The 16,136-nt window shown below is 43.7% G+C and overlaps 1 protein-coding gene across 1 annotated transcript in view; it reads left to right on the top strand.

Moving 5' to 3' along the window:
* The window catches only part of LOC121835974 (neprilysin-1-like), a 118,778-nt gene that overhangs the window by 40,340 nt on the left and 62,302 nt on the right, over positions 1-16,136 (top strand). Inside the window, exons 10-12 of the mRNA XM_042290560.1 lie at positions 1,008-1,106; positions 1,286-1,363; positions 15,593-15,702. Of these exons, the coding sequence (XP_042146494.1) occupies positions 1,008-1,106; positions 1,286-1,363; positions 15,593-15,702 (287 nt within the window). The remainder of the gene's footprint in view (positions 1-1,007; positions 1,107-1,285; positions 1,364-15,592; positions 15,703-16,136) is intronic.

The raw sequence follows: 16,136 nt of genomic DNA, 5'->3' as shown, positions 1-16,136 counted from the left end.
AATCTTTGTGTATATACGTTTATTTTTTATATTTCTCCGGGCTTTAGTTGTTATACTTAAGACTATCTCCACAGAAGGAAAATAATATAACGCACTTGACTCAACAACAGAGCTAACAAAAAATATTGGACGAAATGACGATGCTCTTAGAGGGATACTGAACCAAAATTATGATTTCGCAAAATAAGGCCCCAGAAGCGCTAAACGGGGCACTACAAACTAGAAAAAAAAAAGAAACATTATTTATCCATTGATACCTCAAACGGATGGCCGTATTTTTAAAAAAAGAAGGGCTTGATCAAACGAGGGCTATGACGTCACGATCCTCCCGGAACAGTTGAGAACGAGAGGAAGCGGCCTCGCTTCTCTCCTCCTCGCTTCGGTTCACCAGCTCGACGGGACGAAGCGAGGGGGAGAGGAATGAGGATCGTGACTTCAATCGTGTCGTCGGCCTCGTCGCCCGTGTACTGTCGCGCACTTGTTATGCAAAAATACGGCGATCCGTTAGAAATATTGCTGCATGTATGATGTTTTTGGGGTTTGCAGCATCCTGCCTATCGGTCAAGCCTTGTCTTGTGAGCCCGAAATTTCGGTTCAGTGTCTTTTCAAAGTTATCGAAATGTTATCAAATTAAAAAAAAAGAAAAAGATTTTTACCTTTCGTGTATTTGAACCAATTATAAGCTCGATTCTTTTTGCGAACATTAGTTTCAATAGTGAAACAAAGATTATACAGGGCCTATTTAGCCGTCATTGCCTCCTAGGGCTATTCTTATAGCTGACCATGCAAAAATATAATAGGACTTGGTGGAGGTTCAAAAATACTCAAAATGAGATTGCCCACACGCCTTCGCTTCTTATATATGCGTACTACACAAATCTACCTATATCTGAGCGCAAAAGTGACTCTAAATATGTAAACGATGAATAAAATGATTCCCATATTACTAAATATCAAGAGAGTATTCTTCTGACGCTATAATCAAGTTGCGTCTCTTTTTCTAACAGGTGATAAACATAATAGAAGTATTGAATCAAACTTTTGTTCGCACATTGAATTCGTTTTTTTGGATGGACGAGGATACGAAAGTCGCATTATTTAAAAAGGTAATTGAAATCAAAATGTTTCCAGTAATGAAAATAACTAAAAGTTTAGTAACTATAATTGGTGACAGGTTAACAATAAAGTTTAAAGAGGTGTGGGCAGCTAATACTATATTCTTAACCTGCCACCCACTATAATTCAATTGGACAACGAACTTCATTTTCTTTCAATATGTGTGTAGCTCAAACATCTACGCTATCACGTTGGATACTGGGACAAGATGCTCAACGAAAAATATATTAATAGCCTTTACCAAGACGTAAGTGTTTCGAAACATTCTTTGCTTTTAATAGCATTGAATCTCACGTTGTGTGGAATAAAAAAAAATTAAAGATACCATAAAGACCAAATGTCAAACATGGAGAAAATAACCGAGGAGTAGATGTCACGTACTCCCTTTGCTACCTAATAACACAATGGCTCCAGTCAGGAGGCATGTCGGTAGCTTATTTCGGTAGCTTAATTGTTTATTTAGTTTTCGCCTATGTATGCCCGAATGTAACGGAGGTTTTGATTTGCAAGGTTGCATGCACGACATGAACATCACCATCGGTTTCGGGTAGTACTCTATGGCAAGATCTACAGAGGTAACCGCTTTGACAGTTGGACTCAACGCAAACCCAGAAACGTTTTTACAGAATATTTAATACAGAATATTACTGTACATCTCTGCAACCGTATAGTCAATGACTTCCATTAATAAATAACGTTCACAGGACGACGTGGACGAAAATAAAATTAGGACTGAAAATGAATTTGGTGACGTAACTCGGTATGATGTGCGAACTTCGGGCTTCATGCTAAGTATTATAGCGCAGGCAGTATTTTTATGCCGGGTTGCTCCACCTTACCTTGAGCAGCCATCATAACTAATTAAGCGGGTATTTTTAAGTCGAAATATGATTTCGGTCTCGTCATTTAGTGACCCCGTATTGAAAAATCTGGCAAAAACTTCCAGTGACATTTGGTGGAAGCGGGATAATTTCCACTCATTTTCACCAGAAACCAGCGTAGTTCACCAGTTTATTACTGGAAATATTACCGGCCGCCACTTCCAGTAACCAGATTTCGCTGGACCTTTTACCGGAGCCACTTACGGATAAAATCCGGCAAAAAATTCCAGTTAGATTCGGTGAAAACGGGTTATTTTCCCTCATTTTCACCAGAGACCAGCGTAGCCACTTTCGCTGGAAGTTATATTAGAGCCACTTTCGATTACCCGCCGCTGGAATACTACCGGAGGCCACTCTAGTTTGCCGGACACCGAACATCACTGGAAGCCGACGCAAGTAGGCGAACGGCTAAAGTGAAGGTAGCCAAGACGAGCAGGGCGACTGTGTTTGTAATGGTGATCTGAATCTGGTGATCTTCTGGTGAATTCTGGCTTTACTGGAAGTGAACAAAGTCCCATAATCCAGTAAAATGGACTTTTATTGGAAATAAACTTTCGGTAAAAATTCGGTGACATTCTGGTACAATATCTGGTGACATTCCGGCAAAAATCCGGTAAAATTCCTGTAAAACAACCGGTGACATTCCAGTAAACAATCCGGCGACATTACGGTAGACTACTGCTTTACTGGAAGTGAAAACAATCCCATAATCCAGTAAAATAGACTTTTACTGGAAATGACATTCCGGTGAGTATTAACTCCGGGAGCTATTAACTCTCAGAATGCACAGCAAAAAAAAAAAGAGAATCACGGACAGTTTTTACGAGTGTCACACTCGTAAAAACTGCCTATGAACGCTTAACAGCTTAACAGTCACCTAGCTGTGTTTGGAGATTTTTGTTTATCCTTAATCCCGCTTGATCCCCTTCTCCAGGGAATATTATCGTCAGACTCTATTTGAATTTACACTCTAAAAACCACGCGTGTTTCAGCTTTCACTCGAAACACACAGGTAGACAATCCCTGTGACGAACGCAGGGTTCCTTATTCATTAAAGACTAAGAATAAAACTAGAGCCACATATGCAGTTCCTTCAAGTGAGAAATAGAGGTTTTGCAGGCGCTGCAGCGTCACTCCACCCGTTGTGGCGAGCCACGCGTTCGTACTGGTTAATCCAGTCTTCGACGTCCTCATAGATCTCGCCGAGGAAGGGAGCAGGTGTCCGCGGCGCGACGGGCAGGACGACGACGGTCGGGGTGGTTATGGTCGGGATCTTGTGCTTCCGTGTCTCGGGCAAGAGACCAAGTTCGGGGGACTGACCTCTGGTGCGACGGCTTTTTTGGGCTTCGGCGTCTTCGGCGAAGGGTAGCCTTCCGCGGCTGAGCACGTCGCTTGGTCGGGTTGTCTTCGGAGGTGTACGCTCAACGGGCATAGAATGCACTACCCCGCACCTCCACCAAAATTGTCACAAATGACAAGTGATGAGACGGCGAATGACAGAGTAAACTGAACGTTTAATGGGGGGAACTTGTGCCCAAAAATAAAAAGGAAACAGAAGATAAGAGCAGAGCGTCGCGGGCGTCGAAGACGGCGTAAGAGCAGAGTCGAACGCTGGGGCGAGACTGACTTTGGCTCGCCACGCGAAGCTCCTTATGTACACGCGAAGGCTTCTGGACTAATCGGCGTAGAAGGTTTGACGCGTACAACATTCGGACCTAGAACAAACAACAATGTACTCGAATTCACCAGAACATTAAACTGAAATAATAAATAAAAGACCAGTAGCTCCCTGGACTCGAACCCTGGCACTTCGCGTGGGAGGCGAGCACGATAACCGGAAGTCCACGGCTGTGTAGCCTACTTCGCCAGCTGCGCGCCTGGCAATATTCGACGTCATCGCACTGGCGCGGATCGCGTGCGAACTTCAAATTCGGCATTTGAAACTTGTTTTTTTACTTTCGAATTTTGAGGGTAATGTCCGGGCATGGTTTTCAATCGTTTGAGATGATAAAAAAATGATTTTGATGTGTCAGTGCCCCTTTAAGCTCTCGCGCACAAACGGGAATTGATGTAACTTTTGTCAAACCCTACGTTCGATTACATCACTCGCTTGGGTTCATCGCAGGAGCAAAAACCTCGATGTCGGCGGTGACAAAAAGTTACGCTACGGACGCCGAGTGAAGCAGCACCTACGCCCACTTAATTTCACGGCTTTTAATATTTTCGTTTGACAAAGTTGAATGTGATATTCGGTCCCGAGCGAAGTAAATCGGGGTAGTTTTAGGAAAGTCGTGGTATTCAAACTTTATACCACGTGATTCCGTCGTTCTGCCACGGTTGAAAAAATCCTCCTTTACCGGCGCGAGATCCGGCACCCGTGGTGGAAATCGATGCTATATCAAACCAACTTGAGCACCTTTGCAACGCTTTTAAAAAACTACTGAGGGCACAGCCTGCTTTGCAGGAACTCGGAGCTTTTCGGCGATTGAAGGTTTAGCCAGTAACAAATTGGAAAAATAACCTAAGCTTGTGTCACATGCTTTGGCTTGGAACTAAGATGGCGCATGGCCGATTTGCTTCTACCGGTAAACGATACGACTCTTACGCCATCGTAACAAAGCATAAATTGAAAGTGTGAGGCACGACAACCGAATCCTTCGTCCAAGTTGAGTGATGGGAAGTGGAAATACTATAAAGTTGCTGCATCAAAATCTCTGGCAGAGCGTTCCTGCCCTCGAAATGCTGACAAACCGAAACTAAAAAAAAGAAACAAAAAAAACTTGACGCTACAAAGGTGGTTCAGAGCGTAGTGTCACCAGACCGCCAAGCATTTTGCATAGCGTCTATTAGGTCCACAATCTTGGTCCGTGTACTCACTCCTTAGGTTTAAGCAATGTAAAACTAATCTAGCTAAAAAAAAAGAACGATTGAGTTTCATTGCTATCTAGTTCGTTATTTATACGGCTTAATAAATTAAACAACGCCAAAACCGACGAATTCAAAACTTGCTGTTCCGTCCACAGTCTGGTGATGTTTTAATAGGGACCTCGGGTGTCTATGAATTCTGAACAGTACGTAAGACATCCACCTTTCACTGCATCCTGCTAATAATTTCGGCTTCGTTTTAATAAGAACTACCCGTATTCTTTTTTTGGAGTCACTATAACATCTCTTGGATACAAATTTTGGCGACTGAAGCGTTAGAAATATTATTAGATAATGAAATAATTGATGAAGATATACTTTCAACACGTTCCTCAAGCCTTTAAAAAAATAATAATTTGAGATTCAGAGGTCAGTTATTTGTCTAAAAAACACAGCTAAAATAGTTTAAAATGAGGACTGTCAGAAGGATTACCTGTCGAAATGATAAAAAATATCAGGATATTAATAACAACGTTCTGCGCTATCCACCTCATCAGAAGGAAATCTGCTGGCATTATTAAAATGTACACACAAAAAGCAATTATATAAAAAAATAGTTTTCCACAGAAAGCAATAATTGATGTTCACGTTTGTCATAACGAACGTTTTGGGCAGCCATTTAGTAAATTCCTTTGGCCAGATGAGGCTTCATTGTTTTATAAATCGTTTTCTCTTGTGGAGAGAAAAATTTACAAGTATTTTTTTCAATCCTATCATGAATAGAGTACAATATTTAAGGAGAAATCATTTAAGTTTACTTAGAAGCCCTTAAAACGTCATTTCGTATAGTAAAGAATCCATTGTATAATAATTTCTCGCGCTAAATTCAACTTGAAAATTTACGTAAAGTAATGTCAGGTCACGCCCCTTAGCAAAAAGAGGCCGTACTTAAAACAAAGTTGAAATATATTTAATATGAGTATTTGTTTTTTATTCATTCTGTATTATCTTGTCCACATTCGAAATACGCGCGTGATGTACTCAAAACATGTCATAAATATTAATCAGAAAAAATTCTAGATATACCAAAAATATAATTCCTTCCCCTTCAACATGCCATTTGTGTATTAAAAACTGGCTATACACAAATTTGTATATTTGGTGTTGGATTTTGTTAGTAAGTGGTGTCCCTGTGGTATTTGAAGGCACTACTAAATACATCCCACTACACGAACACCTGAATCACAGTCCCGTTGACTGCTCTAGACCCTTACACAGCCTACATATCGAAGGTAATCATTTGGTCGGTGACCCCCTCTGCACTTATTAAGGTTCCAAGTATCCGATCTTCTCCTCGGGAGTCTTTAAAAATGGAAACAGTGTTTTAAAGGTCGTGGACGATATCTCTCACTGAAGAGCATTGGTACAACTAGTAATAATTCGGCGCAGTCGCTAAAACAATATCCAGAAAAACGGCTCCTAGAAGAAATTTTATTGCTTCACTGCGTAGCACCACTCAGGACGAAGCAAGTCAAGGCAGTTTCTTCACTTTAAAATAGTTATTTTGGTTTTCTTTACTATAGTTGACTATTTAATATGGTCATTAACGTCAATATATTAGTCACTACTCACGTCACGTACAATGGTGCATTCAGTGAACTAACATTCTGCACTGCTAACAGAACCACGCCAAACATATCTGCTCACAGCACTTGCTGAAGCTTTCCAGCATCAGAAAGTTTTGTGGTTGTAGTTACCGAACTCCGTTAAAGATCGGTGTGCAAGAAACTCATCAGGTGTGTTCTTGGTAGAGAAAAAGGAAACAATAACATAAACTGGGCTGATTTATCAGTGAGATATGCTGCACAGCTACACTGACAAACTAATCAAATGTTGTATTACTTCTGTGTACTCCACATCTGCTTGAAGTGAACTTCTGATAGCCCTACTGAAAAAAACCATTTGAAATTCAAACTGGTCGACCCGTTTGAATCAAACGTGATTATGGGATACGGGTACCCGTTTGAAACGGTACCCGTTTAAAACGGTACCCATTTGATACGGATGCACGTTTGATACGGGCACCCGTTCGACCTGGCACGTGACCACACGTTTGAACGTGCCATTCGGATTCGCTAGCCCTAAATGGGTATCGTCTGGGAGGTTGGTTATTTTCAACTTATTTAAGACGTCCCGAAACTCATAAACGTACTTATAGCATGGAGGAAACACGTAGAACAAATACGTTCGCGTTGGTGCTTGCAAATGGACAGGAAAACAGACACAAATGATCGTTTTCAATTCTCCTCGAAGTTTATTACCTCTTCTGACGACGAAGTACAAACATGCAAGCGATCTGTGAAATGTGCGAGGCACTTTAAGCTTTTATACAACTGAGAAGATTGCAAAGCAAACAAGAACCGAGGTAATTCTAGACTATACAGCTAGACTTTCGGGGAAATTATTCTCCCGGCTGCCGCGTGAATAGGCGCTGCATAATTTTACGGATAACCTGGAAGAGTACGCGTAGAAGAGCGGTCAATCGTTGCCAACATGTATTTTGCAGTGCACTTACCATAATAATAGCGGACTTGACAGATGTAATCCGTGATATTTGTCGTCACGGTCAAAGCAGGACAACCACACAAACACAAAAACGAGAAGGAAGGCTCGTTGAAGTTTCAACACGATGTGGCGCACAAGCTGTCATTTGCCGAACCCAGCCAAACCGCAAGACTTCCTGACTTCTTTGAAGAATCGCTTGTCGCCGATATACCCGTAGGACTTTTCGAACATTTGGTGCACATCCCATACGTTGTTTTGAGACATTCTTATAAGACCGCAGGGAAAGGTGGCAGATCGAAGAAGGCAGGAGAAACGAAGTTGCAACGGAAAACAAGCAGACAAAGAAACAAGCGACTGTCAACGCGCGCGCAGCCGGATCTCGCTATGCTTATCAGCGTGGAGCGTGCCCTATAGCAGGGTTGGGCAGAAATACTCAAAAATGTATTTGGAAATACAAATACTGGGATACATTAAAATAGTAGCTAAAATACTGATACTAAGATACATCTGTAAAAATGTATCGCGATACGTATCTGAAATACATCTTAAAAAGAGGCAAAAAGTATTTGGAAATACAAATACAGGAATACTTTTTAGGGAGGGCAGAAATACAAATACAGAAATACTGATAGCGGAATACATTTTCCAAATTTTTTGAGATGCCAACTGAGATGGAGCTTGAAGTTTGAAGTGGATGTTTTCGATCCCGAAATTACTTTCCAGTAGGCTTGGCACTTTGCCATGAAGTTAGTGGTTTCGGACGACAAGGAGTCTTCAATGGGCCCAAAAAAACTTCCCATCAAGGGCTGACCGCGGTCCCTTCCATGACTTCCTGTCTGCCTGACGAGGGAATCCTGTCAACATTGATCACATAATGTCATGGTGGAATGAACTAATATTCTTTATCTGTAGGTGTGGCCTTGAACATAAAACTTTACCACGCTGCTTTATGAAAGGACAATACGTACTTTCGTTGTAGGTTACCTAGTTAAAGATCGTGCATACAGTGTCATTTGGCATTTTTGAGAATAGTGGACAACCTGAAGCATCTTGGAATACATGTCTTATCTTTTGTTACGGTTGAAAAACGATACGGTAGCATCCCTGTTCTGAAGGTCCTTACTACCGACCCTCCGCCACTGACGCACGGATTGCAGTCCTCAAGTTTTGCGCTAGCATTATCCAAACAGAGACCTCGTAGATTGTGAGCTGATATTGCCGGCACAGGTGCGAGCTGTCCGAGAAACAGCGGTCTCGAGACGAGTCGCGGGAGTACGTAGTCTGGGATGGCACAGCGAGGACATTTCTGGCCTCCTTCTGGGTTTCGGATCACCAGAGCAGCGGGTCACGTTCACGTTCGCTGATGACGTGCCCTTGAGCCGTGCAATGTTGCGGGTGCAGCCGCAGATGAATTCGAATATGTATTGAACTTCACAGCGTGAGCCTTCCTACTATTTCAAGTCAACCACCACTAGGCTCGTGCTGCAACGGAATGTGACTCAGCTTTGCCGGCTGGGTGTACTCTGTACGCTAAGGCACGAGAGACGGTTAGCAGCGGGCATTAGATGCCAGCAAACAATGACTCAAGAAATCCCTACCTAAGGACCTGCGGCAGAAGATGCTCTGACTCCACTCCTGGTACGCCACCTGGTTCGAGTACCCGACTACGCAACACTTCTCAGAAGAGAGAAGAGGACGCATAGAAAAATAGTTTGCAGAATCAAAAGGAACCTTGGTCAGCAGAGTAGCAATGCCCCCGCATCTCCTTGACTCTGATGCCCTGAGAAGTAAAAGAAAAAAAAATGTGTTTGGACTTGCTTTTTTTTTTTTATTATTCGGGGGCAGGGGGGGGGGGGGGGGGAGTATTTCTCAAGAAATGTAACGAAATACATTTCATCCTGATTTTATCGCGATACAAAGAAACATTCCAAATGTATTTCGATACAGGAGTACAGATACTGGTGAAAAAAATGTATCGCGATACAGAAATACAGATACGAAATGTATTTCTGAAATACTATCGCGATACATTTGTATCGCGATACTGCCCAACCCTGCCCTATAGCCTCTCTCTGATCACGTGACGGAGCCGACCAGAGAGGAGGTAGGGGGCGACGGCGAGGTCAAGGAGCAAGCAGGGTGGTAAAGATGGGTGAGGAGGAGTGGCAAATCCCGTGCGCCGACACCCGGGGTCCCGAGTGAACGATCGCAAAGAGAGCGACAGAACACGAGAGAAAGAAAGCAACGTTGCCATGGCAAACGCGAAGAGTGAAAACTCTCAGCAATATAAACAGTGATAATTTAACGTTGTAAACTAAATTATGAGCTATTCTAACGCTTATAAAGAGCAATAAAGTCATTACGCTGCATTATTTTCCCTTCTGTCGAAATCTCGGAAATCTGGTGGTTGCGCAGTTTCGTATTCCTCAACCGCGCCCAGCCGCGCCCCACCGGCGAAGCCGGGTATATGGTTTAGTTTAGCGTTAACGCGAGGCCGTACATCTGCGCGCTGTGCAAAAAGAAAGCTTCGAAAGGAACGTGAATATCTTTCCACCGGTAAGTTCGTGGATTGTTGAAGTTCACGAAACTGCTCTGATGATGTAACCGTGTTTTGGACCCCGAAGGTCTGCCTGCATGATCCGCCGCTTGCGGCAGCCAGAATGTATGGGAAAATGGCGGACCTTTTCCTCTAGAGTTAGTATGTATGATCTCTATGGGAGCAAGACACCGGGACACCCCACCCCCCTCCCTCGCAACCCTCTCCTCCATGCATTCTATATTAAAAAAAAAAAAAAAAATGCTGTTGGTTTTTTGTGGCAATGCAGTCAATGCTGGAGGAGAGGGTGCACGGACCGCTGTACACGCGCTTTTCTTCTCTCTTGGAGTTGCCACTGCACGTCGCGTTTGCAGCCTTGGAAAGCAGGCGAAACGCGCGCATTTCAGCACGCACGCTGGAAGTGGCGTCGGCCATGAGCTCGGCTTGCGCCCGAGCCAAAAAAGCACCCAGCACGAGCTCGTAATTTGACTGTTGCAACGGCGGGCGTGCTCTCGCAATGCTCGATGTTCTTGCAGGCACGTGTTCGTGCTACCTTCGCCGCGTCTTGAAATGAAGTGAAACGGACTCTAGAAGTACATTCTTTCACGCGGTCGCGCCTTCTGCGAGAGAGATTCGAGCTGAATAAGAAAATTCAGGCAAAAAAGATGGACAAAGTTTTAAAGTTCTGTCAAAAATATCGGCTCACCAACGTCGCGCGTTTACGTAAAAAAAGAAAAAAAAAATGTGTTCGTTTTAGTTGCAGTATAAGCGCACATCAGCGCACTTAAAATATAAATACAATTACTTGCATTACGCGGACGATCTGAAATCATTGAACCGGCGCTCCCAGCCTTCCGGAAACATTGGCTGCCACGGCCCAAACAGCTAGGCGTGCCCAGGCCGCCGATCTGTACGTTCAATATCAAACGGGCTCCCGAGAGACGTTTGATTAAACCGGTACAGTTTTACGGTCCGGTCACCCGCTTGTGCAACATGTTCACCGGTTGGAGCAAACGTGCGACAACTTTGCCCAAACGAGTCGCCCATTTGCCCCGACGAGTGACCCGTTTGCCAAAGAAGTGAGCTGTTTGCCCAAATAGGTGACCGTTATGGCTCATACGGGGGACCCCTTTGAGCCATACGGGCGACCCCTTTGGCAAACTGGTGACCGGTATGGCTAAACTGTTACCGGTATGGACCCGTTTATTTTTATACAGGCGCCAAATGGTTTTTTTCAGTAGGGAGGCGAGCTTTTCAATACTTCTGTAGTTTAAGTAAGCTACCAAAGTAATTGTAGTCAAAAGATACTTAAAGTATAACACAACAGTATTTACGATTTCCAAATACTTTAAGACTATTCTGCACATATTTTTGATCGCTGCATTTTTATTAGGGTTGGAGTATATTTTGCATAAACAAATAAATATTTTAAGAAATCTATGTGAAAGGTATTTTGTGCCTACTGATTTAGTATTTACATATTTCAGAACGCATGAACAGTACTTCACATGTATTTTAAATAAAGGTATCTTAAAAAGATTTTGGGAAATATATTTTAGTACTAAGTAAAAAGAAAGAGGTGTATATTTTCGGTCTATTTTTGGGGACCTACAATTATCAACTGTACTATACACTCAAATTAGAATCGGGTATATTTCCAACGTCTTAGTTTTCGCGAAGGAGCGCGTCAATGTTCCGACTAAAATTAGCAGGAAACCGAAGGTGTATTGGTGTAGGCCACTTATGTCCACTTCTCGCGAAAGTTAGCAGGGTAGCCGCACTGAGTTATAGATCGTGTAACGTCGGTTTCCCCGCTCAATTTAGCAGAAAAACTGGAGTGGTGATTCTAATATCCTGTGGCTTAAATCTCCCCACTAAATTTAGCGGCCAAACTAAATAGATACCGTGATGTCATGTCACGTGACATCATTTTCCCCGCGAACTTAAGCGAGGAAATGGAAAAAAACAATGGAGGGACGGATAATATATTTTTTTTTACTAGGGTTACATTAAAAAAAAAATTCCATGCATTATTAAAGCCCTAGAACTAGTTTTCCGAGCATTCCGTTTGGTAATGTGATAAAGTGAAGTGTTCTTCAACTACATCGTTTCCGAATAAAAAAAATCACTAAAATACAACATATTAATGCTGAAAATTTCCTAGAACTACGAATGACAGTCCGCCGCTCGCCCCCTCGCGGACCAAAGGGAACTAGAGGAGCGGGGACGACAGCGGTGGCGGCGGCGCGGAAACATTGGCAGGGACTGTCGGCCTTAATGCGTGAAACCGTTTTAACGAAAAAAGTGAGCGCGTTAAAATAGGAATTTCTGTGCTCCGTCTTGCAGCAGCGTTCCACGAAGGACCGGGATGTCTAATTTCATTGCGAACTTCTCGTATATCGCATACGGTGCAGATTTCTGGTCTTGTGCATGGCCGCAAGCTCAATCTATGCTCAACGTGACTGCGGCAAACGCTCCCGCTAATAATATAGAGCTCTATAGTACGGTCTACGAAAAGTCTATTCTTTGCCATAAGTAGGAGAAAACTCGTCGCGCAACGGGCATGTCGAGCAATACACATCGGGAATGGGTTCGCGTTTTAAGGCCGTTACAAGGAACATGACCAATTATTCCAAGCACTTCAAGAAGACATAATGCCCGTACTTGCTTTCAGGTAATTACAAAGCAAAGAAAGAAATTCTCGAAGCATTTTAAGCGTGTCTGTGTTAGCCAACCGTTCATTACGAGAGCTTAGAACGGCAAGTTGTGGCGAGAGGGCCGCAACGTTGCAAAGAACACGGTGCGAAAAATGTACGGAACATTAAAATATTCATTTTTGATAGAGCAAAAAATAAAACCTCTAAACACGCCGATTATTTTAATAGGCAGTTTTCGCATAGCGTACGACAACCCTAAACACTTCACTTGGACGTAGAGCGCACTGACATTCAACCGGCGCTACCAACTTTCACGAGCGGCTTGATAGCCGAGTTGTACAACTTTTTTAAAATAGCTTAAAGGGAAACTCCGCTTCATTCTCGGTTGTTAACAAACACTGCGACTCGCTTTAGTATCATCTGGAGAAACCGAATGTCAAATATTATAACGTAATACCACCTAAAAGATCACTAAATCGGCCGACAAAAACTGAGATGCGCGAAGTCACCAAAATCCGCTAATTTAGCGGGCGACGTGCGGCGCAGCCAACGTTGTACTTCCGTTGTGGCTGACGTCTGTTGCTTACGCAGTTTTTTTCTTGGTATTTTCTTTTCCAGGGAGACCTTACCAGGCGGCGCTACGGACGCGTTCCACGTCTGAGCGTGGTCTGAGCTAAAGTCACTGGACTTTAGTCTGAGCAAGCAAAGAAGCGAGACAGACAAAGAAAAAAAAATGAACGAGAACAAGAGAAACAAAAAGAGGGAGAGAGGGTTGTACAAGATGAGTTTCGCTGACATACGTGCCAACCGGTGCCAAGAGACTAACCGCAAATACTATTTGCTGACCGCCTCGGTTGCCGCCTACATAGCCTGCTTCGTCGCTGCTTGCGTTCCCCGTTCGCGGCCGCGGCTAGGCCCGCCATCCATCCTCCCTCCTCGCCCTTGCCCTCGCATCCGCGTCATTTCTGGTTTACCGCTGGTAGATCACGTGACCCATTGTATTCCACATGGGTGCGTATGCAACTGACGTTGAGGGTACAATGTTGCCCGGCTGTGCCGAAGTTTCAGTTTCGGTTTGCGATTGTGGTAAATAACAAATCGCACGAAAAATATTTTGCTTTTAATGAGACAAACGGTCTAGGGTTGTTTTGAAGCACTTTTCACGTTTATATCACCCACTATCTCAAAATTTCCGAAATCGAGCGGAGTTGCCCTTTAAGTATACGTAACTGTAAAAAAAAATAATCTTGGTTTTCTTATTTTTACAGGAAACTCTCGCTGTTTTTTTTCTGTACTGTTTTGATGAGTACTTTAGCTCTTTAATATCGCATATCGCACCGTCATCTAGCCTCTCGTAAAAGTTGGCACCGTCTGTTTGAAGTCACTGCGCTTCACGGCGAACTGAAGTTTGGGGATGTCGTAAAGTGACAAGGAGTTTAAAGACTACAACCTTTTTTTTTTAATGAAGAGCACGGAAACGCTGCTGGCGCGCGCTGAAAATTGCGCTTCAAGGGCGCAGCGCGAGCATCCAGTTGTAATGCTACACGCGCGGCAACTTGCGGTAACAAACTTTTTATCAATAACCATAGAGCAGTTTGATCACGTGTAGCAATACACTAAAACCGAGACTGGGAGCAGCGAATTGTGAGCCTGTGACCCGAAGATACCAATACTGTGAACGCTGCCCTTCCTAAGCTTGACGGTCACTGTTCGCGGCTCACTTCTTAAAGCACTAATGGCCAGGCAAAGCGCAAACATATCTTCATCACCCTCAAAAACATTCTGCCACAAACAGTGCCATGGACGGTGCCTAAAACGCGCTCACCCACCACAAAAGCCTCGCAAGTTGAGGTTTTTGCAACTTTTAGATATCAGCATGCTCGTTTTCCTAACGTGCATCAAAACCTCCGTCACATGTGATATGATCCCTCCCTAACCACTTCGCATTTGTAGACAAATAAATCACTTTTAGCGCTCTGACCAGCGTCAGCGAGCAGGCGCATGGGAAATCCTGGAGAATCTATCCCAGTCCCCTCCGCCATCTTGGAACCACCGCCCCGCCGCCTATGGGGCGTTGGAGTTCCGAATATCTAACGGGACGGTACCAGTGTTGTCAGGCCGTGCTATAAACATGATACCAACAATGTTTCCTTTTCTCCCGTTTCTGACATTGTCGGTGAATACGAAACTGTTTCCCGGTATAGCACTTTGGATTATTTTAATGTGAAAGCATTAACTGTCTCAAAAAGTGAGCTGACGTCATCAACTTTGAAACCACGCTAAACGGCTCGTTTACACCGCTTCAATCCAATTGGCTAGCGCGCGTCTACAGCCAGCGGCACCATTTACACCGCTGCAATCCCATTGGCTATCGCGCGTCGACTAGGCTTCCATTCGCCGGACACGCAGCGCCATGGGGTGGCCGATCGTTGAAACTGACGCGCAGCGTTAGTTTCAACGACCGGCCACCTCATGGCACTGCGTGTTCGTCAGCGCTATCAGAGTTGCGCGTCTGTTTTTCACGTGCCTCCGCGCCGCTATCGCCGAGATCTGATCATGTGAGAAGTCGGATCAAGGGCCGTGCAGGAAAGTGGACGTTGCGCACGCCTCGGCTTACGCTCCCCTGCTTTTGAGAGCGCCGCGCGCCTCGAACGCGAGGCGCCGCTATTCGCCGCATTCAGTCACGTGAGGAGCAGACTTCAACTGCCGTGAAGGAAAGCCGGCGCTACGGGGATGAACGCGCAACTCTGGGTTCCGCAGGCAGCCTATACAGGAACACTGTCAGCGCCAGTCAGCGCACCAACACGCGTAGACCAAGATTGATGTACATGCTTTCGCATTCACAACTCATAAGAAATGCTTACGTGTACCTCGATCTTTTTTCTTTTCTTCCTTCTTTTAAGAACAGCAATTTTTACTATGTTAATACCTAGTTTAATTGCTTTTATAGAAGCCTTCATTTTCTCCTACAGTTACCACGTTTTCATAATCACACAACATTTATTGAGATTTATCAAATGGTGGCACAAAATAATTTTTTTCGTGACTTGCGGAAAATTTTGACCGAGATACCAATTGAAAGGTAAGTTCTTACACCATATTAATTTATCCGAATAAAATATCAGCAGTATACATCATAGGCAAACAATGGTGACTCTTATATAAACCACTCTTACACTGTACTTCTCTGAATTCATATTAATAAATAGATTTTGGGAGACAATAATAATTTGAAGTCTATACCGAAATCATAGTTTTCCAAACTTAATTCTTATTTTTATTTGTGAAATCTTTTTGTAAATTTTAGGATTTGGCAAGTTGGGCAAGCTAGGTTAGGTTAAAGGCCAACGCGTATATTTTGCGCCTTTCACTTTTTATGGGTTCCTCCTTCCCTTATCTTCTCCACCTTTCAACTTGCCCTAACATGGCTGCCCTCGTTGTTTTGAAGAGGAGAATGCTATAAAGATTACCTTCGTTTCCAAAACCCAAGGTTGTACGTCGGCCTTTAATTTGACT

Source organism: Ixodes scapularis, unplaced genomic scaffold, assembly GCF_016920785.2.
Source record: "Ixodes scapularis isolate PalLabHiFi unplaced genomic scaffold, ASM1692078v2 PGA_scaffold1__304_contigs__length_218370807, whole genome shotgun sequence".
In the NCBI taxonomy this organism is placed as follows: Eukaryota; Metazoa; Arthropoda; class Arachnida; order Ixodida; family Ixodidae; genus Ixodes; species Ixodes scapularis.
This window is presented reverse-complemented; position numbering and strand designations above follow the sequence as displayed.